This window comes from Aulonocara sp. 'chitande type north' Nkhata Bay, linkage group LG11 (genome assembly GCF_057382095.1).
Source record: "Aulonocara sp. 'chitande type north' Nkhata Bay isolate Kocher_YH1m ecotype deep benthic linkage group LG11, A_spYH_male_GT1.1, whole genome shotgun sequence".
In the NCBI taxonomy this organism is placed as follows: domain Eukaryota; kingdom Metazoa; phylum Chordata; class Actinopteri; order Cichliformes; family Cichlidae; genus Aulonocara; species Aulonocara sp. 'chitande type north' Nkhata Bay.
Window position 1 is genome coordinate 18,753,260 of NC_141354.1, and position 21,552 is coordinate 18,774,811.

The 21,552-nt window shown below is 40.6% G+C and overlaps 2 protein-coding genes and 1 long non-coding RNA gene across 3 annotated transcripts; 1 reads left to right on the forward strand and 2 right to left on the reverse strand.

Moving 5' to 3' along the window:
• Positions 1–426: 426 nt before the first annotated feature.
• fez2a (fasciculation and elongation protein zeta 2a) lies at positions 427–5,468 on the reverse strand. The gene is made up of 8 exons (XM_086309783.1): positions 5,416–5,468; positions 4,735–4,843; positions 4,433–4,549; positions 4,137–4,269; positions 3,784–4,043; positions 3,095–3,170; positions 2,958–3,023; positions 427–431 (listed from the first exon to the last, which is right to left on the reverse strand). The coding sequence occupies exons 1-8, from the start codon at positions 5,466–5,468 to the stop codon at positions 427–429; spliced, it is 819 nt and encodes a 272-aa protein (XP_086165909.1).
• A 590-nt stretch (positions 5,469–6,058) lies between these two features.
• On the forward strand, positions 6,059–21,513 carry ubxn11 (UBX domain protein 11). The gene is made up of 15 exons (XM_086310896.1): positions 6,059–6,399; positions 16,521–16,643; positions 16,746–16,786; positions 17,156–17,251; positions 17,364–17,464; positions 17,559–17,610; positions 17,692–17,771; positions 17,853–17,919; positions 18,013–18,230; positions 18,316–18,393; positions 18,467–18,590; positions 18,681–18,784; positions 19,850–19,923; positions 20,310–20,453; positions 20,541–21,513. The coding sequence occupies exons 1-15, from the start codon at positions 6,059–6,061 to the stop codon at positions 20,710–20,712; spliced, it is 1,815 nt and encodes a 604-aa protein (XP_086167022.1). The 3' UTR covers positions 20,713–21,513.
• Positions 14,446–20,762, reverse strand: LOC147318788 (uncharacterized). The gene is made up of 3 exons (XR_015131494.1): positions 20,392–20,762; positions 19,196–19,330; positions 14,446–18,810 (listed from the first exon to the last, which is right to left on the reverse strand). It is a non-coding gene; the product is annotated as an uncharacterized LOC147318788 (long non-coding RNA).
• Positions 21,514–21,552: the final 39 nt, after the last annotated feature.

Genomic DNA, 21,552 nt, shown 5'->3' on the forward strand with positions numbered 1-21,552 from the left:
TGGAAAACTGAACTATATGATAGTTTTGTGTTTATAAACACAGGTTTCAGATAATCTGAGTAATCTTCATCATTTTGTATTTAATTATTTGTATCTTGTTCCCTTAGAGCTCTCTCATCTGTTTCAGGTGCTACTGTAATAAATACTATCTTGTGGTTCACTCTCCTCTTTTTTAAAATTCTTAAGTTATTTTCTGTGTAAGCTTATCAGTTTAGAAGCTTGCTAACATTCACTATTACGATCCTCTATCACTGCAACATCTGTATCAGAGCGCTTTGTGCATCGCGTTCTCCGCTCCGTGTACAGCTCAGCACTTCCGATAAACACAAAGCCGACCGCGGTGCAGCTTTGCTCTAATCAATAAGCAAAGCTCAGTGCACGGCCAGTCTACATTTCTTATATAATTTACTAACTTAGGATACACTATCACCCTGCGAGACAATTAAAAACAAAAATTCACAAGAATACACACGCTTTGAAATCATAGTGCTTGTACAAAATAAATACAACTTAATGAAAATCCAGGGGAAAAAAATTGGACACACAAAGGTAAAAACATCCAGGAATAAATTAAGTGTGCTTCATGTTTGCAAAAAAACAAAACAATGAGTCCTCTTCTTCTTTTCATCACGCTTAACAATCTTTGCAGAGCCTCCCTCTCGTCTATGTCGGGCAAACCACTGGAACAACAGCAGAGATCAATATTAACAAAGCTGCCATGGAGCCGCTGACACAGCCTCAGTATAAGGCATTAATAACAATCCAGGAGATAAAGATGAGGAAAAACAAAAGGATGTACAAGAGCAACTAAACCTATTTCTGGTGCAGGTCGAGTGATTCAAATACAGCCTTAGCTGTGATTAATAACTATTAATCCTTATAGCAGTGTCTCATATATTAAGTGCTAGGTAAACAGATCTCTATGTGAGTGGTTGTGAGTCACAGTCTGCAGGTCTGGACACTAACAACCGTGCAGGAGAGAGGGGAAGTGCGAGGGAAAGCATCGGGGTCATTCTGCACTACAGTTCAGTGGTCAAGAGGAGGCGCTCTCTCATTATGAGTAACACCACCACAACATTCATAATCGAACTGTCACAAACCTCTCCATCCAGGGCTCACACCAGAGCTACGAGTGTGGGGCAGCGATTTGTTTTGAAGAATAGCACAAAAGAAATACAGGAAGAAAAAATAAAGACATGAAACAGAAAGTGAAATGTGGACGACACAGTCAAAAGGACAGACTGCAAATATTTAAAGATACTAAAGTTCTGTACTCGGTAAACATCATGTGCACAGTGTTTACAATTCAAGTAGCATTTTTAAAATATGACCCATTGCTAAGGGTGTAATTCACCAAAAATTAAATGGGATTTCAGTGTATTTTATTTGAAATTACAATGTAATTATATTTACCTACGAATCCTTATCCAGTACACAGTGCAGAATAAAAGGGTAACAGTTCAGGTTTTTACAGGAAAGGAGACTCAAATTATACTGAGAGCAATTTTAAATAGTGTGTAAGTAACTGTAAGCAGTGGTGCACTGAACTCGTCTTTTTGCTTTATGGATGTTCCACTATTCACCTGCCCTGTTATATAACATTACAAGAAAAAACAAACTCCACCAAACATCGCAGGACGTCCATCAAGGCCCGTGAAGTCGTATAGTGATGAGTCAGTGATTATTGCATTTACAGACTTCATGCCACCCACCCATCCACCGGGCAGGGTGAAGCAAGAAATAACTACTGTGGGTGGATGACATCAGCATTTAACCCCATTAGCCTTTTATGACTGAGGGGTAAAAAACCTGATTAATATGAGTGAAAAAAGACTAATAGAATCATTTTAATGCATATCCACAACAAGAATAAACTGGGGTTTTTAGCTATGAATACTTTTAGGTTTGTTTTTCATTTGTACATTTCAGTCATATCTTTGGTTTATTTTGTGTTTTCTACACAAAAGCCACTACACTACACTCTTCCGCAAACTTACCTGGAAGTAACACACCTCTTACAATGAATTTTGCACTACTTCAAGTAATTCACGCACTACTTAAAATGAGTTACTATGTACTTACTATATAATTTTTCTTACTTCCTATATAATGTGTTTTCTCCTGTAAAATTACAATGAAATTACTTGCAGTAAAACATTTTTCCAGTAAAAACTTGACTACTTATACTCTGTTGATACACTCCTTATTGTAGTTCATTCACCCATAAGTATGTGTAGATTAACATAATCACACTGTAATTTCAGACTAAATTATATTAATTCCAGTAAATTCCGGTTGAATTACACCCTTAGTTCAGACCCTATTATAAAGTGGTACCAAAAGTAATTTTCCAAATTTATTGCTGATTTCATTACAGTCTGAAAGTGATTTTGAAGGATCTGCTGGTGTGTTCAAAATACTTAATGAAGATTTACCAGCAAGAAACCAGATGTTAAATTTGGACTTTTACACAATCAGGTTTTATTACGTCTCCGAAAAACTTTAAGCCAACTCCACAACAGGCATATCAAAAGGTGACACATAAGGGGACGATGCTTTAATGGGGTAATAGAGAAGACCCGTTTTCATCACTGTACACAGGCCAAAGTCACCCCCTAAAGGCTTGTTTAGATGCAGGAAAACTCTCACAGTCTAGCTTGGAGTTAAAAACTCACGTTGAAGCTTTCAGAGGATTTTGTAATGAACTGAAATCAAACGAATTTGAGCATCAATGATTTACAACATATGGTTGCAGCATATATAACCGCTGCCGCGTCCCTTTGAGCTTACATCATCAGCACAGTAATAATTGACTGCTATTGATCTTTTGGGTTATGTGGAACAAGGATGACATATGCAGACGTACTGCCAACACGGGATTGTTGGGAGTCTCTCTGTGATGTTATTTTACTTCAAATGCAAAGCACCCTGTGTAACAACACAAGAGAAAAGCTCACCTTTGAGAATGTAGTCTGTTAGGAGGCTGGGCACCTTGTCACTATCATCTCTCATAGCTTGCAGAACTGGGAATTGAATGAATCAGAGTTAGTAAGTCAACTGCAACAAACTGCACAGTGCAGGTGAAGCAACTTACTCTTGGTCAATATCTGGAGGTCTTCAATCGAAGGAGGATGTCCCTTCTTCTCGTAAGGGATGACTGTGGTCAAATACTGTAAAACAATTGAGAAAACACACTGATATTAAAGAAAACAACACGTTAAGCCTAAACTGAAGTGTCTGATCTTACTAATAGTTTTGAGATTGCGGAGTAGAATGGACGTTTGTGTTTTAGGGTGGTTCCCAACGCTTATTTTTCTGACGTAGCACTTGTCAGATAAACTCAAGAACCCTTGTTCAACAACACCTCTCTTATTCAAACACGTTCCTTTGAGCTCATTTCAAACTGGATTTGAACTACTTTCACTAGAGCTATTCTGTCCACATACTTTATACCCAACGTAGGTACACCCAAAGATAAACTGCAGGTGGGAACCTAGGTTTGGCATCACCATTCGAGAGCAGATGGAAAGCACAGAGAAAAGGAAAAGCACAGTAACCTGTCTCTCACTGCACCCGCTCCCAAAAGTTTGACGGAAACTGTTTTGGATAACAGAGGAGATCCCCTCCATGCTGAAGCGCTGACAAGAAAGGAAGAAAAACAAAGGGAAAAAAAGATACAGTAAATGTAGCAGACACTAGAAAAGAAAGATCTCTTTCACTCTAGCAACACCTCAGGCCTGGTGAGAATTCCTTAAAACCTGGCTGTAAAGTTAAAGTACTCACAGATGTTTTCTCCGGAAGACCTTGCGATGTCCCAGCTCCACCTTTAAGCTTCTTCTTCTTCTTGAGCGCCTCGCGGTACTCCTTCTGCCGGTTCTGCACGTCGATGAGGGCTGAGATGAAACTGTTCTTCACCTCTTTCTCAAAGTCCAGCTCATCCCTGAGAGCCAGCTGCTGAACCAGCTCCTCTGAAAACCTCCTGATCTTCATTTCAGTCTCCTCCAGACGCTCATTCAGCTCTGCAATGCTCAAGGCTTTCATCCCTGGACCACCAAAGCATATTCCCATAAATTACTAATATAATATGCAACAAAATAACTCATCATAACACACTGTTCTGATCAGCAGACACTCACTCTCCTCGTAGTCAGGGCAGCTGTTGGGCTGCTGAACGTCCACAGAGAGCATCGACAGGTCCGACTGTGACGGATTATGCTCTGCCTCCATGTCAGGAGAGTCCTGCATCATTTCCTCTATCTCCTCAATAACCTGCATCAAAGAGCCAGCTCTTAAAATAACCCATCGAGCACGAGTTATTAAACATCTGTGGAAAAGATTTCAGCCATGTTAAGCTCTGCCTATACAGGCTTGACCCAGTGTGGCTGCTTCTGGGGTGAACTATGCTGGATTCTGACAGGGCTGTGTAACGTACCTGCTCTGCTGTGAAAAGGGGCTCCTCTGCGATGCAGGAAACAATGATGGAGTGCATGTCTAGCTGATCCCTGAGCTCCTCATCGTCAGACAGCTCCAACGCGACATCTGCCTTTCTCTAACCAGGAACAGAGCAGGAGGAGGGAATTTAATCAAAGCACTAAACCCTGGCACAATGAATATTTGAGATTTGCGAGATGACCGGAGGAGGGATTTGGCATTGGAGGGAGGGGAGCCGGGTGGTGGGATGAAGGGAAAAATGAGACAGAGATAGGATGGGCCGGAAGAAGTGGGATCACTCACAGGTTTCTCCTCCAGGTTGATTGTGGGAACGTGGAGGGAGCGCGTTCGAGAACGTTTCCAGTCCACCGGCATCACATGTCCGTAGTTAGCCGTCAGAGTGTTCCAGATTCTGAGGGGACACGAGACTTTCAACCACATAGTCTTTAAAAGGCTGTCCTGCAGATTTCATTTGCCTGAACATGTTTCCAATGGGATCTGATGACTGTAAATATCTTAGCATCTGTGTTACAAACTATGTCAAGGTTGAGATCAATCAAAATAAACAAATGAACTGCAAAAAGAATGAGGCTATTTATAGTTTGAGACTGAAACTATATCTTCTTGAGGTACATATCAGGATGGACTTCATCTTTTCTTTGCATTTTTAAAGATTATTTTCTCATTTTTAATCTTTACCAACAAAAGCAACAGTTCTCCTGTTTGCAGCACTTGAGATAATCACAGCATTCCTGGAATTCCCCTTTAGCGATACATTTTTTTACTAAAAACCAAACCTACGTTATCAGCAAGGATGTTGGTACTGACTGTGTGCACCACAGAAATACTTTTTTTTAATGCTGCATCTAAAAACATAACAATCAGATTAAGCAGGTCTGATGCTTAGGTTAAAAGTATAATCCCCTACACAGCTTATCAGGTTGAAAATACCACAGATGATGACGTTTAAAAAGCGCCACTTACACCCAGAGCTGAAGCATCATGCCTCCTGATGGAGCACTTAAGCCAAGTTTCATGTTTCCTATTTAGGATTTGTTGAGGATTTTTCCACCCTTGACCTCCCATTTCTTTTCAATTTAACACTTTAAGGCTCAGTTTCCCAGACATGGATTAAGTCTAGTGTGAAACTAAAAATGTTGATTTTTCCTTTCAGTTTGTGAATAGGTTGGGAAACTGTAAATGTTTTTGGAATGAACACTTTAAAACAATCCCCAACTTCTAAATGTGGTAAAAATGCCCAAGGTGACTTTTTAAACAACCAGCAGCCTACCCTGATATGAAATTATTATTATTACATAGGCTACTTAAAAAATTATTTTAACCAGCTTTAAATATAATATCGCAGTTATTTTGCAACAAATGTATCTCTTAAAAATATCACAAAGATGTTGATTTTAGAAATGGGTTAAAAATAAAACAACTGTGAGTATCGGCCAATATCGATCTTTAATATAGGGCACATAAGATTAATCTGAACTAAAGTTTACTCAGTTTGAATATCTTGATAACAGGTGATGTGTCGATGCCTTTACTTCCTATTTTAAATGTTCCCAACATGTCTTTCCGTGTTTTTTAAACTGTATTGGAGCCTCCACATGCACACTGGATGGGAAACACGCAGCCTGCCGTAGACAGGCCGTGGACTCACTCGTCTTTCTCCAGCAGCGTGTCCTCGGCGATCACGGCCACGGGAGCGATGCTCTCCGTCTTGGCGTCAAAATTTTGGAAGCACGTGGTTAACTTCTCATCGAAATCGTTCACCAGATCCTCCATGGACCGGAACCCCGCGTTCTCTCTAGGGGAGAAGCTGCTGTCGTGCAGATCATCATCATCATCACCGCCAAACAGGAGCGACTCGGGCGCCGCTTCGCTCGCGGCGGCGGCGGCGGCGACACGGCCTTTCTGCGGCAGCAGCCCTTCCTGTGACACCATGCTCGGATCACCCAGGTTCGGCCAGTCGTCGTCGAAATGTGCAATAGGTGCAGCCATAGCCCGGACCGGCCTAGTCGCCCCGGGTGGATGATAGATGTGTTGTTGTTGTGGGACTGGCAGGCCTCCGCATCCTCCCTGTCTGCCCGCTCTCTGCCCACAGCGAGCCTGCGCCGGGCCGCCTAGCGGCGAGACGCGGAATATAAACAGGTCACGGTGACGTGGGGTCTGAACAACAACGTGATTATTAAAAGCAATAAAAACGCATCGTGATCATTTATCACTACTGACCCGATACAATGGCGAGTTTATACCCTTTTTGGGGTGTGTTAAAAATCTCACACCGTGTTAGATTTTAACACATGTGCTGTATCTGCTCAGGGACAACACGTGTCAATTTTAACACAAAATAATGTGTCTGCTCCTTTAACACATCTTCTGTGTCAAGTAAGTCAACACAAAGACGTGTTATTTTGACACAAAGATAAAACATAGTAAAACATGTAAATTTCATTTTTTTTAAGAAATGAGAAAAAGATGTGTATATATAGTATACATTTATTGATCCATTTTATACTTGGCACATTATTATTTATTACAAACAGAATAAACGACAGTTTTCAGAATCTTTTAAATTAAAATCTATTAAAGTCAATTTTAACCAAGTCTATATTACTAAATTTATATATCAAAACAATTTCTATTCGACAGACTCATTAATATGTGGCTAACGTTCTAGCTCTCTAGATTATTAAAATGTCAAAAATAAACCTTTGAAATAATGCAATTATCATATATATTCTGAAATAATCATGTCCAGACAATACATGAATGCAGTTTTTTTAAAGGTAACAGCTGTAATCTTCAACAAATTGTCAACATTCAACAAATATGCAGTTGTGTGCAAACAAAAAAACATTTACATTTCGCCGAATATAGCATCCAAGGTATACAACGGTGTACCTTGGGTTCAAATACAGCTTAATGGTATCAAAGCTTGTCATTATATATAATTATATATATATATATATAAAGTGATACACATGTTGAACCTGATCCACAGCACATGTCAGTCCATCATTCAGAGGAATGGTTACTTTGTCATTCTGGACTGAAACTGTCGGACCTCTTTGTAGTGTATGCCATTGTGCATTTGACCCAGACAGCCTCCTTTCATCAGGCAGTCCTGTTCGAAGCTCATCTCACTCTAAAGAAGTAGGTTACAACTAGGGCTGCCACGATTAGTCGACTAGTCACGATTACGTCGACTATCAAAATCGTCGACAACTAATTTAATAGTCGACGCATCGTTTGAAACTTTGTAACATCCCAAAAGACGCAGGAATAAGTAGTAGGATTTAAGAGTGTAATAACGGACTGAAACAGGAGATGGCAGCACTGCATGTACAAGGATGCCAGCTGCTGTTAAACCCTGAAGAAGAAGAAGGACCTGTGTCCCAGAATTCGTGGTGCAGCCCAGCGCAGCCCTGCTCAGTTTCCAACAATGGCGGCAGCTAGTTAGTTTTAATATTACTCTTATTATTCTTTCTGGGTCACAAAATAAACGTTTAACATATTTTCAGGCGAGAATGTAGCTGTGTAAACTAGAGATGGCACGATACCACTTTTTTATGTCCGATACCGATACCAATATCATAAATTTAGATATCTGCCGATACCGATATGAATTTAAATGAGAATAAGAAAGGAAAGTATGTCTTTGTGCCCCCTTTTCCCTGTTCATGCCTTATCGGCCCCCCTGGCTAAACTTTGCTAGATCCGCCCCTGCACAGTTACCAGCAGTCAGCTACATAGAAAAAGATCCTGGTGTAGAAAGTAATATTAAATAAATTCTAACAACAGCTTATCAAGCTTAAACGTGCTGCTGTTGTTCAGCTGCTGGTTTCCTCTTTCTGGCGCGAAGTGGGCGATAAACAAAAGCCGATCAGCTGATCATTGATCAGTATCACGATTGAAGTAGCAGCAGGAGAGGGAGAGGCAGTCGCTCCATATATCGGTTGTTAAGCTTAACGTGGAAATGCTTTACAAACATTCAGAGATGAACTTACACACTTGCTTTACTTCTCTCTGGGATCACTTCCTCGGAGATGAAATGCCGGATTGGTAGCGAGGCGACAAATACACACAGCCGCTCTATCACGTGACGCATATTGCGCCAATGTGCTATGGTTATGAGCTGAGTTACGCCATGTCGCCATGTTTGTGAGGTGCTTTTTTGATATTTAATGGATCGGATTACATTTTTTATTTCTCTCCGATCCAGTAATTTACGTCAGTATTGGACCGATACCGATACGTAATATCGGATCGGTCCATCTCTAGTGTAAACCTTAAATATTTGCACAGTTTATCAAGACACCACATATTCAAAAGCACTCTGATGTTTTCGGCGGTGTCTGTTACCCACCAGCTCGATAGCTAACTGGGGTTCAAGGCTCACTAGAGTCCGTGAGAACACCGGACTCCCGGCAAATCGTTTTCAAACCCACCGCCGTCTTTCGCTACTCAGGTTAAACATATATAAGTCACTTAGATAACTTAAAATGTTATTGTTTGGCCTTTTTCAGTATTTTCTTGGTTCCTGAGTAAATCGGTTTGGCTGAGATTAAAGTTATAGTTTTTACACAGCTGAATAAACGTCAAGCAGACAGCTGATTATCAGAAGTGTGAGATGCTCAAGAATATACTCCGGTTTCCCGTTATATTATAGATAGCAAGGAGTTTATTAAACCTCACCGAAACAATCTGCAGATTTCATTAAAATTTAATAAACTATCATCTTGTCTTTATCTTTAGTTAGCACATACCTTAAACACTTAAAGCTGTAAGCTAAAGATAGTTATATAAGAGCAGATGCGTGCTGGTGCAATAAGCTGTACGGATGCATGATCTGATTAGTCGACTAATTGCAAAAATAATCGGTGACTAGTCGACTATGAAAATAATCGTTTGTGGCAGCCCTAGTTACAAGTGTGAGGACCACACAAACAAGGAGGTGAACAGATACAAAGCACGACATTCAAATGAGACAAATTTCTATTTGTGCAACAATATTACACCCATTTTTTTTTTTACATTGCAATTGAAATGACACCAGTGGAATGATTGTAACATTTATAATACAGTTTTTCTCAGTCGCTTTGGTGCGTTTCTCAGATCAGAATTGAAATTCTCATAACTATTAGTTCAACCTCCACAACACTCAGTCATTTGTGCACATCATAGTAGCAATTTCTCCTCTCTCTGAACAAACTGCAAATGATTTTGGACATGAATCAGTTGCTTCCATACATTTCCCTGCTGCTTTCTGACATTTCCATTTGCTTATGTCATGTCAGTCAAAAGTAATCATACCTATGGATGCTGAATAGTCGTTCCCAATAAAACTAATAGCCATACATCCATTGCTTGAGTCATCACACACAAAATTGTTGAACTAGTTATCACATGCCAAATATTGGCCATCTGTCAAGCAAATCCTATACCTTTCTGTATCATTGTTCCTGGAAATGTCTCCGAAATTGAACAGTTGATCTCAGGTGAATTACAGCTGTCACTCATGAGGAGGCGTGTGAAAGTTTAGTTGTAACCAATGACAAACAACTTGTTCACTGTCAATTATGGATGAATCCTGTGAATCCCCAATTGGCAAGCATATATAAACTGCGCAGGAGCTAGTGTGTACCATTTCTACACTTCTGTGACACAAAATGGAAGGTCAGCACCGTGGAAGAGGGGTGAGGATGCGGGGAGGAAGGGGAAGAGGGAGAAGAGGCAGATATAGGCGGATTCCTAATGAAATAAGGGCTACAATTGTGGACCATGTTGTCAATCACGGCCTCACCATGGAGGAGGCTGGTCGAAGGGTGCAACCCAATATTGGAAGAACTACTGTCAGTTCAATCATTCAAACATTCCGTAGGGAAAACAGGTATGCAAACAGTAATACACTGTACTGTACTGTGCCATCTCAGACACATCACATGTTACTGTACTGTATTTGCAATTTCACAAGAAGTTCACTCTGCACCACATAGGATTGTAAGACAACCTCGCGGAGGCGGAAGAGGGTCCCTTTTTACCCCACAGCAAGAAGAAGCCATTTGTGCAATGGTCATTGCAAACAATGCAATAAAGCTGAGAGAAATACAAAGCGCTGTCATAGAGAATTACACGGTATTTGGCAATATTGAATCTGTTTCAATTTCAACAATTGACAGAGTACTCAAGAAAAATGAAATCCACATGAAGCAATTGTATAAAGTGCCATTTGAACGAAACAGTGACAGGGTGAAGGAGATCCGTCACCAGTATGTGCAGGTAAAGCTGGTCTTCTATGTTCTGCACTGCAAACTGTTTTACAGTACTTCGTAGTTTCATGCAGTACACTTGCAATTCCACAGCACATACTCTACAATGTGTTTTACCAAATGCATGCATTACTGTTTGTTACTGTACACAGGCATATTGTGACATTGCATTTCTGTCTCTCTCTAAAGCGTGTACTGGAGCTGGAAGCCAGGGAAACACTGCACACATTCATATACAGTTTTTCTCAGTTGCTTTGGTGCATTTCTCACAACAGAATTGATCTCTGCACCACTACTAAGGCTCTTCTCAAAACAATTAGTGCAAACTGCAAAACATGGTGGATAACTTGCAAAAGTGAGTCACTTCATCAAAAAGAAAAGTCAGTTGTTCAAAATAAGTAGTCAATGCTTCAAAAGCAAGTCCCTTAATCAAAACAGATAATATATTCATCAAAAGCAAGTACTTATATCAAAGTGTCAGGGCTGTCACAATTACAAGTCATTACACCAGCACCTTTGGTCACAAAATCAAATGGTTTGAACATGTTCTCATTGTGACGGATTTCTTTGTAGGTGCTCCCCAATGACATGTCAAGTCTGGACAGCATCCATGGCATGTTGAAAACCATAAATTGTAAAGGAAAATCAAGACACTTCATATGCACTCTTGATAATATTTAATTGAAACTGTTCACAGCATTGTGCAACTGGGGAAATACAACAAATCAAACATTTTACAGCAAACATAAACTCACTTAGACAGTAAACCTTACTGCAGTAGTTATGAAACAAAACCCTGAAAAACAGACACTGCTGCATATCAATCATTGATATCTAGACACTCCCGTCTGTCTGCCCACATATTTGCATCAACATCACAGCGAATGTCAGCTCTATCGATGCATCAGGGAAAGTATCTTCTGGAGTGTCGAATCCACCCTCTGCAGGACGCTGCTGTGATGTCATCACAAGCTGCATCCATAGCTGCTAGCAGGGTCATTTGGGTATGTGGATGCCTGTCATATACCTTCCACCTCCAGGAAGAGAAAAACTCCTCAATTGGATTTAGGAATGGAGTGTAAGGAGGAAGAAACTCCATAAGCATCCTGTCGTGTGCTGCAAACCACTGCCTGACTACAGCAGAGTGATGGAAGCTAACATTATCCCAAACCACTACATACATTGTCCGATTGTCACCAGGATCATCCCTTTCATTTTGTGGGATTAGGTCCCTATAAAGAGCGTCCAGAAAAGCCAACAGGTGTTGTGTATTGTATGCACCAATACGAGGAATATGGGTGTGAACGCCATTTTCTGAGATTGCTGCACACATTGTAATATTTCCTCCTCGTTGGCCTGGGACATCAATGGTGGCTCTTTCTCCAATGTGATTTCGTCCACGCCATCTGCCTTTTGCGAGATTGAATCTCGCTTCGTCAAGATATACAAACGTGTGCAGGGGTTCCCTGGCTTCCAATTCCAGGATACGCTATACAAAGGATGAGAATGAAAAAGTCTGTAATGGTGCATTTCGCACAACAGATTGTACAGTTTGAATTGTTAATAGGATTACAGTAACATGCATAAATGTAAGTGCAGGACATGGCCTAAACTTTTACAGTAAACAGAGGTACATATGCAAACATGTTTTACCTGTACATACTGGTGACGGAGCTCCTTCACTCGTCACCTGTGACTGGGTAGAAGAGGCTTTTCATTGGTTGCAAGTAAGAGTAACACACACCAATTTTCATTAGTGTGAGATAAGGTTCACCTGAGAAAAGTAATTTATGGAGATTTTCATGGAAACTCCTTAAAAATAGGGTTTTCAAAATGGGTGTACAAATTGTTTGACAAGATGTTCAACAATTTTGAGTGCACTGACACAAGCAATGAAATGAAGACTATTAGTTGTGAGGACAATGACTATTAAGCCGGTACAAGTATAAATAATTGTGACATTCATGATAAAAGCAAGGAGATAGTGATGAATAGCAAGTCAAAAGTGACCATTCTTTAGATATTTGTACTTACTCAACTGCTTCATGTCCAAAGGCATTTGCACAAGGTTGTGCCAAAACAACTACATGTTGTGGAGGTTGAACTAACTATTGTGCAAAGTTTAATTCTGTTGTGAGAAATGCACCAAAGCAACTGAGAAAAACTGTATGTTGATGAGGCAGGTTTCAATCTGGCCAAAGGCAGAAGGCGTGGAAGAAATCGCATTGGACAGAGGGCAACCACTGAAGTCCCTGGTCAGCGCGGAGGGAATATTACCATGTGTGCAGCCATCTCAGACAACGGCGTCCTCACCCATATCCCCCTTCTTGGTCCATACAATACCCAACATCTCCTGACATTTTTAGACACTCTTTACAGGGACCTAGTCCCTGAGAATGAGAGAGGTGGAGGCCAACTCAGCAAGTATGTTGTTGTCTGGGATAATGTCCGTTTTCACCACTCCCATCTGGTCAGAGAGTGGTTTGCAGCACATGACAGAATTCTGGTTGAATATCTCCCTCCATATTCCCTATTCCTTAATCCAATGGAGGAGTTTTTCTCTGCCTGGAGGTGGAAAGTTTATGACCGGCATCCACATGAGCAAATGGCCCTGCTAGCAGCCATGGATGCAGCATGTGACGACATCACAGCAGGGTCCTGCAGAGGATGGATTCGCCACTCCAGGAGATACTTTCCTCGCTGCATTGCGAGGGATAACATCTGTTGTGATGTAGATGAAAATATGTGGCCAGACAGACAGGAACGTCTGGATGTGCCAGAATGATTTACTGTACTGTTACATGTGATGTTTATTGTTCACATTAGTGCACAGCTCTACCAAATGGGTGATTTTATGTTTACATGTATTCTACAGTGAACAAGTGACTGTAGCATATTTTTCTTTTGCACAATTCTGTAGGATTACAAACATTTCTACACAATGGAAATGTGAAACGTACGTATTCAGTGTCTCAGTTACTCCCAAGACTCCCATAACATCTACAGTGACTTTACTGCACATTTCAGATGGCTGTACAGGTAGGCCATAGTGCTGTTGTCAGCATTTTCAGGTGTCACCAATTGTTTTTGCAATGGGAAACACTGAGATTATAAACTGTCATAGTGGAAACATGACAATGCCATTTGACTATCTTGTTCATAAAGATGGTGTCAAGACTTTTCATTTTGATGGCACTGACAGTTTCATTGACATGGATACTTGCTTTTGAGGTATGGATAATCAATTCTGTGCATGTGACGTGCTTTTGCAGGCTATCCACTAGGTTTTGCAGTTTGCACTAATTGTTTTGGGAAATGCACTAACTGCTGTGCAAATGTTAATGGTGTTCTGAGGAACGCACCAAAGCGACTGAGAAAAACTGTAAATAAGTTGGCTGAGGTTTTTGCTGGTAGCACATGATTATACACCCTTTTTTCTCTTTCTGTATCAACAGAACCAGATCCTTACATACAGATTGCTGAACTGAGGAAGAATATATATATATATTTGTTCGACTACTCCGCCTAGGCTCGACAGTGCAGCCTAGGCGGAGTAGTCGAACGCAGATTCACTGAGCGCTCAACACAGACAGCATCATCAGAAGGAAAGTTGATAAAATAAATTACAAATTTTGTATTGTTCGATACATATGCGTACCGAACCGAAAGCACTGTATCGAACGGTTCAATATCGATACGAGTATCGTTGCACCCCTAATAGATAGATAGATAGATAGATAGATAGATAGATAGATAGATAGATAGATAGATAGATAGATAGATAGATAGATAGATAGATAGATAGAAAGGCAATAAAGTGATACTGCCTGGTTGCACTCTTTAGATCACCGATGCATATCCCCTGCGGTTGGTGTGTTGTTGGATGATGCTTCAGGATCACTGCAAAGTGATGCAATACTTGTTCCAGTCTTGGAGACAGGGAAGATAAAGATAGATTTTTAGAGAGACTAAAATAAATTCTGAATAATAATTCAATTGATTTCATCCTTGTAGTTGCTACTTGGCAAATAAATCTGATCCTGACTAATTGTTAATAACTGTTGAAACACATTTTATGACTTAGCAAATGCGAAGTGTACCTGATTTTGACTAGTCTCCCCAAGAGAGGTTTCCATCTGTGGTCCTCTGGCTGACAGGAAGATATGGAATCTATCAAAGTCCTTAATGTCTTAATGTCGTAACACTACCTCACTGTCAATGTCAATAAATTCCATGAAATCAGTGTTATACTTCAGCAACCTATCAAGCACACAGCCCTCGTGTGTTACACGTGGGCTGTATGTCATGCAAATTCGTCTTGGAAATATGTAATTATGGAAGCATATTACCCTGCTGCTGCTGAGGCGCTACAGCATGAAATCTGTATTCTGTATTATCTATCCTGTTTTTAATTGCTTAATATAACATGGACAGCATTTATGTAGTTAAGAGACTGAAACAATGGTGTAAACAATACTGAAACAAACTTACTTTGGAGGATTCTGGTCAACATGATTAAGCCTTTGGCTCAGGTTTCATAATTAAAGCGTAAACTGGTGTATTAAACTGAAAACTGTGGTTATTAATTCTGAATTATTCTTAGACACTGAATTATTCTTAGGTTATACAAGTAATTAGATTGCTTCTGAAGGTACTATTTTATTGTGTATCCAGTTGAATATGTGCTTTAAATATGACTAATAATGTGTATTAAACGCACAGATGATCACTAAACCACTAATTACTTTCCACAGTAATTTGTTTGCACAACAAAACCTTTTATTTTGGAGATCTGTGACGTAAATGTGCCTGTCTCTAAAGGGCTTTGGACCAACTTCTGTACTATCGGTTATAAATACAATAAATGTGACAGTCAACAGAAAATGTGTTTTTATTTTTTATTTTCTCCCAAAAAATTGAATACAATTCAGTGGGCTCCATACTGAACTTAGAGGATAGGGCAAAAAAGTATCAATCTAATGCGCTAGTGTTGATCTGATACCAATACAAGCTTTGGTATCGATATTTTGATCAATCTGCCCACCTCTACCATAAATGGTAAATGGACTGGTTCTTATATAGCGCTTTTCTACTCTTCTGAGCACAACTTGTGCATTCACCCATTCACACCCATTCGCACAAGCTTATTGTTCTAAGTGCTTTCTAAGTAACTTTCACACACATTCACACTCCGATGGATGCATCGGAGAGCAATTTGGGGTTAATATCTTGCCCAAGGATATTTGGCATGCAGACTAGGGGAAGCCAGGAATCGAACCACCAACCTTCCAATCAGTAGATGACCTGCTCTACCGCCTGAGCGGTATGTCTGTATGTCAAAGTTGGGAAGAAAAAATGTTATGGCAAAGATTAGTTGCTGCCGTCATAATTTCTGAGTATCCATGGTTAACGGCATCTAAATAGTAAAGGCAAATTTAGGAAACACCACTCATCAATGTTTGTTTATCTTTCATGAAAAAAAGGCTTTTTTGTTTTGTTTTTCTGTCTCATTAGTTTCCCAACATGACATCACCAGTGCTTACATTTCATAATACATCTTATTATGATGAATAAAACATTAAATATTTATGACTTCTCACATTAAAAAAAACTACAATCACTTAGTTTGGAAATGAATTAATAATTTTAAAGTGAGGACAGAAAGAGCGACCTCCTCTGGATGAAACAGGCACTTCTGCAGACTTCACTTTATACGTTACATTGTTGCTATTGGAAACGGACTCCACACAAACTGAGAAAACACCGGAAATCCCTCTGAACCTCTGTTATAGTTCATTCTCTGAACAGAAAGAAGTCCAAAGAAGAAATAAGTGTGGGATATTCAGGCTTTGGATTTAAAATGAGCTCTCCTTTGTCGATGCTAAAGAAAACCAAACGCACTCCTCTGCAGGGCGCTCACAAAGACCAAGGGTAGGTGATTAACTCCACACAGGTAGAAACTGGACTGTAGTTTTATTGTGCAGAATAAACGTATCAATCATGTCGCCACACTTAATTTTCTTCGACCTGCAGGAGCAAATCAAAAGTTCCTTTCAGGAGGAATCTGCTGAAAGGTAACGATGCACTCACAGATCACCAGCAGCGCTGCAAATTCAGTAAAGTACAAGTACAGAATAAATAAATACATCCCAGCTAGAACTAGAACTACTTTCCTTTTAAACCCTTCAAATTAAAGCTCAAAGTCTGCACTTTAGACACACTGTGATTGTTTGATTTAAAGTGTGTGGAGATCTAACAGTATTCATGTGTCCACAACATAAATAACTTAAACTGTGATGAGCAAAATGCAGCAAATCCTCACATTTGACGAATAATAACAATTATATCTTACTGGAGAAACTGATCATAAGTTTATCAGGTAACTTTTCCAGTTGAAAAAATAGCAAAACATCTTTTATAACCATGATACTTTTTGTTTTTAGAATTTGAGGCTGAATTGGCCGATGAGTCTTCTGATTACTCTCACACTACAACCAACGAAGCCTCCACCTCAAATACGGGAGCTCCATTAAAGAAAGGTAGGCTTTAACACAATGCTTCATATTCCAGTGTCAATATATCTTCTTTTATTTATCACATACAAAATGATTATAAGTTTTATTTTTCCAATACTTAATTGCTGGTTTCCAGGGTGTCCTCCGACCAACTTTGACCTCATGTCTGCCATGATGCAGCGAGTGACCCTCCTGGAGAAAACAGTGAGGAGCCATGCAAAGGAGATAGAGCGCAAAGTGAGCATGCAACCCCTTCAACGAATACCAAAACTGCCAGCCATCCTTTAAACATATTTAAACCTCACTTTATGGTTTCATCATTCCTCCCAAGGATAAACAGATTTCAGATTTAGAGGAGAAGCTGAGGGTTCAGGAGAAGTCAGGTAATTACCTACAGCAGGCACAGACTTGAGTTTGATTTATGTTAAGTCGATCAAAGCGTTTTCATGATTGTGTGGATTTAGGAAGCATGCATGACCCGAGGAGCAGAGATGATCTCGAAAGCCAGTGCCAACAACTGCAAAATCAAGTGCATGAGATGGAGGTGAGTAAGGTGTGTTCATAAAGTATGAGATCGTGATTTTATCAGTGTGGAGGTTTCACTGAGCTGCTGTCGTTGTTGCAGGACTTTCTGAATGATTATGGTTTGATCTGGGTGGGAGATACAGACTCTGGTGATCCTGCAGAGCGAGGTAGATCCACCAGTCCTGCAGACCTGCAATCCCTCCGTGTCTTTTGTATGTTAAAGCTGTGCTGTTTTTGTTTTGTTTTGTTGTCTTCTGCAGAGACTTCTGGTGGCAGAGGTGTCCACATAAACTTTGATCTCGTGCTGCAGAGGATCAGAGAACTGAACGTCCTCCTAGGGGAAGGAGAGTCTTTTGTGCAAATGACAGCGACAGGAGCACAGCTGGCAAAAAAGGATCCCATTCCACTGAGGCTCTACAGGAATGGCATTGTAATGTTTGATGGTCCTTTCCGCTCATATCAGGAGCACAGCACGCAGGTTAGCTACACTAAAAAAGGAAAATCAAAGTCTATATTAAACTGGAATCTTTCCTTGGTTAAAAGTAAACTCTTGGTCCCTGCAGCAGTGCATGCAAGATCTAATGGATGGCTATTTTCCATCTGAGCTTCAAGAAAGATTTCCGGATGGTGTACCTTTTGAGGTGAGTCTCAGTTTCCTTTTCTTATTTTGTTTTTGGGAACAATCGACTGTCTTCACAAAAATTCTCTTTGCAGCTTCATGACAGGCGATACGAGGAATTCAACTCTAGGCTCCCGTGGGAAACGTTTCCTGGTAAAGGACAGGCTGTTTGTGGGGACAAAGATGAATCAGCAAGCTCGCTGAGTTCTCACTTCCCCGGTCTGTTCTGCAAACGTCACCCTGATCAAAGCCGCGGTGCAGATCCTCAGAGACTTTGCTGTCATTCTCATGTTTTCTTCTGATTCAAAGGCAAGAAGCTGACCACAGATCAGTTCCTGAACAAGTTGCCGAAGTTGGTGGTGAAGGCCGGCCGAGTGATTGATATCAGGAACTCGCTGAGGGCAAAGCTGCAGGTGAGTCGTAGAGAAGCAGCAATTATCTGTTTGTACAAATATACAGATGAGGACAAAATTACCAGCCACCCTACAAAGTTTAAAAGCTTCGTCAACATTTTTCCGAGTGCTTTTTTAAACAGACCAAGGACTTTTTAACATAACATTTGTAAACATTGTAGTTTTCTTTATAAAGCATCAACTATTATTACCATTTCAGAAAAAAGCAAAAATTACCAGGATCAGTATTATTAGTTCCCTGAAAAACCATAGCAGGCACTACTGCTGTGCAATGATGAGCTTTAACATTGTAATGCTCGAAGCTAAGTTGAAACTGAGAGTTAGCTTCCAATTTTCTCACATTATAAAAACTTCAAGCTGCCACCTGAGAAAGCATGCTACCAAAAACAAAAGAAATCCGTTCAGACTTACTCGAGTCGTGAATTATAGTCTCAAAGAAGATAATCACTAGAATCCAGCACAGGAATGGACTGCAAAGCTGCAGAACAAGAAAAACTCCACTTCTGCAGAACAGATAACTTCATGCCAAACTCACTGAAGGACAACCTGGAGAAAGATTTTAGATACTAGTAGCACATGCTTTGATCAGATGAGACAAAACTAGAGCTCTTTGGCCAAAGAGATGCTTTTTATGTTTGGAGAAAGAAGTGAGAGACATATAAAGCAAAGAACAACGTCCCCACATTGAAACACAGTGGTGGCAGTATTATGTTGTGTCTGGAACTGGGAATCTCTTCAAGGTGGAAGAAATCAAAATAAAAGGATATGTGAAGATTTGGGAGCAAAATCTCAAGCAGTCACCAGTAAACCTGTGTCTGGGTTGTTGCTTTGTCTTTAATCACGACAGTGCCCCAAAACATAGTCACCCCTGGTGAAGACCAGGCTCCAGAAGGCCAAAATCAACATTAATTGTCATTAGTGTTATTAAAGGCCTGCACAAATCTCTGATTTCAGTTCCACTGTTTCTCTGTTTAGCAACACTTGGGAAAATCTTTATAGAGGGCCTAATGGTTAAGTCCTCATGTATATATAAGACAGCACTGATAATCAGTGTGCTTCTACCAGGGTACATCTGATGTGGACAGCAGCAGTTCAGTGATACTGATAGATACACCGTCACTGCAAGCGAGTACTGAGAGGTAAACCAAATGTTCTCTTTTATTTTTTATGTGTATAGCATAAATATTTGTCTCTGCCAGTTAACAGACTTACCAGAGGGTGTCAGTCATCACAAACTCATGCTGTGCAAATAAGCATGGCTTAAAAACATTTGCCATACCAAATGAATACCACATGAAAAAAATGACAAGTACAAAGTGGGTTAAAGGAATTTAAGAACACCACACTTGATGTAAGACCTGCTTAAATCCCGATTTGGCCACTGATCGTCCAGATTGTAGAGATTACTGTATGTGCTGATCTGAAAATGAGGGCAGCCATCAGCTGGTGACCGTGTTTGTGATGCAACGCTCCAGTTTTCACCCACATTTTTCTAACAACCATAATGCGTCATGGCTGCCACCAGACTGCAGGCTTTCAGCGCCTACCAGCCTGCCTGTAATGTCATCACTCTCAAGGTGAAGTCAGAAGACGGGAGCCACACTTACATAGTGAAAATGTCCCCGTCGGAAACAGTCGGTGACCTGCGGAGGTTCCTGGACAAACACAGGTGAGGACACATCTCAATGCACTGACCGCACCGCTGCTTTTACAATCACGTGACCCAGCCTGCTGTTTGTTTGTCGCTGCACTACAGAAGGGGCGGTGTGCCCAGTTATGACATCATCAGCGCATTCCCACAGCGCAACTATGATGATGAAGGTCAGACGCTCCAGTCGCGTGGAATCGTGACAAACGCCACTCTACTGCTGCGACAGAGGAAGCCCGATCCTTCACTGGCCGACGTCAACAAAGCTGTTGAAGATTAAAGAATTACTTTTATCTTGTTACATCAGTGCTGTTCACAGCAGAGCGGAGCGTGAGCAGAAGTAAAGGTGTTGCTGATGTTATTAATGACGACTGTGTTCTGTGACAGTGAGGCCAAAAGCATTCACAAACCCATGACACTGAAATAAAATCCCAATGAGCCATTATTCCTTTTGTTTCTTATACCTTTGCTCTTATCTTAACAGGGACACAGATCATTAACACCAATATCTAATCAGATAATCACATGGCAGCAATTCAGTGCATGTAGACATGCTCAAGCTGACCTGCTAAAGTTCAAACAGATCATCAGAACGGTTAGTGCCAGATGGGTTGGTCTGCTGGGATTTTCCACGCAACCATCTCTAAAGTTCAGAGACAACGTTCAGTGAGCAGCAGTTCTCTGGGTGAAATAGGAGAAACAGAATGACTGCTTAGAGCTTATGGGAAAGGAGCAGTAACTTGTTACATCCACAATATGCAGAAGAGCATCTCTTAACACACAACACACAGAACCTTTAAGCAGGTGGGCTACAGCAGGTGAGGACCACACCGGCTGCTGTCAGTTGAGACCAGGACGCTGAAGTTACGATTAAGACTGGAAGAATGTTGCATGGTCTGATGAGTCTGTTTCTGCTGCAATACTTGGATGATACGTTCAGAATTCTGAGTAAACATAAAAGTAAGGTTCAGGCTGCTGGTGGTAGGACATAATCTCCTAATTTGTGTCTTTTAAAGGACAATCTCTTCCCTGGACTCATTATGAATGTGCAGCTGACACATCTGCAGGAACAGTCTGGTCTTTTCATCCTTTCTCTGCAAAGTTAAACAAATAAAAGCAA

Bases quoted from the DNA above. Each gene is read 5' to 3' on its own strand.
- ubxn11 (XM_086310896.1), top strand. From the start codon at position 6,059: ATGGGAAACACGCAGCCTGCCGTAGACAGGCCGTGGACTCACTCGTCT. The intron at 17,465-17,558 runs GTGAGCATGCAA...ATTCCTCCCAAG, and splicing joins CAAAGGAGATAGAGCGCAAA to GATAAACAGATTTCAGATTT. The intron at 18,394-18,466 runs GTGAGTCTCAGT...TTCTCTTTGCAG, and splicing joins CGGATGGTGTACCTTTTGAG to CTTCATGACAGGCGATACGA.
- fez2a (XM_086309783.1), bottom strand. From the start codon at position 5,468: ATGAAACTTGGCTTAAGTGCTCCATCAGGAGGCATGATGCTTCAGCTC. The intron at 4,844-5,415 runs GTAAGTGGCGCT...GTGTCCCCTCAG, and splicing joins ATGATGCTTCAGCTCTGGGT to AATCTGGAACACTCTGACGG. The intron at 4,270-4,432 runs GTACGTTACACA...TCTTTGATGCAG, and splicing joins CCCTTTTCACAGCAGAGCAG to GTTATTGAGGAGATAGAGGA.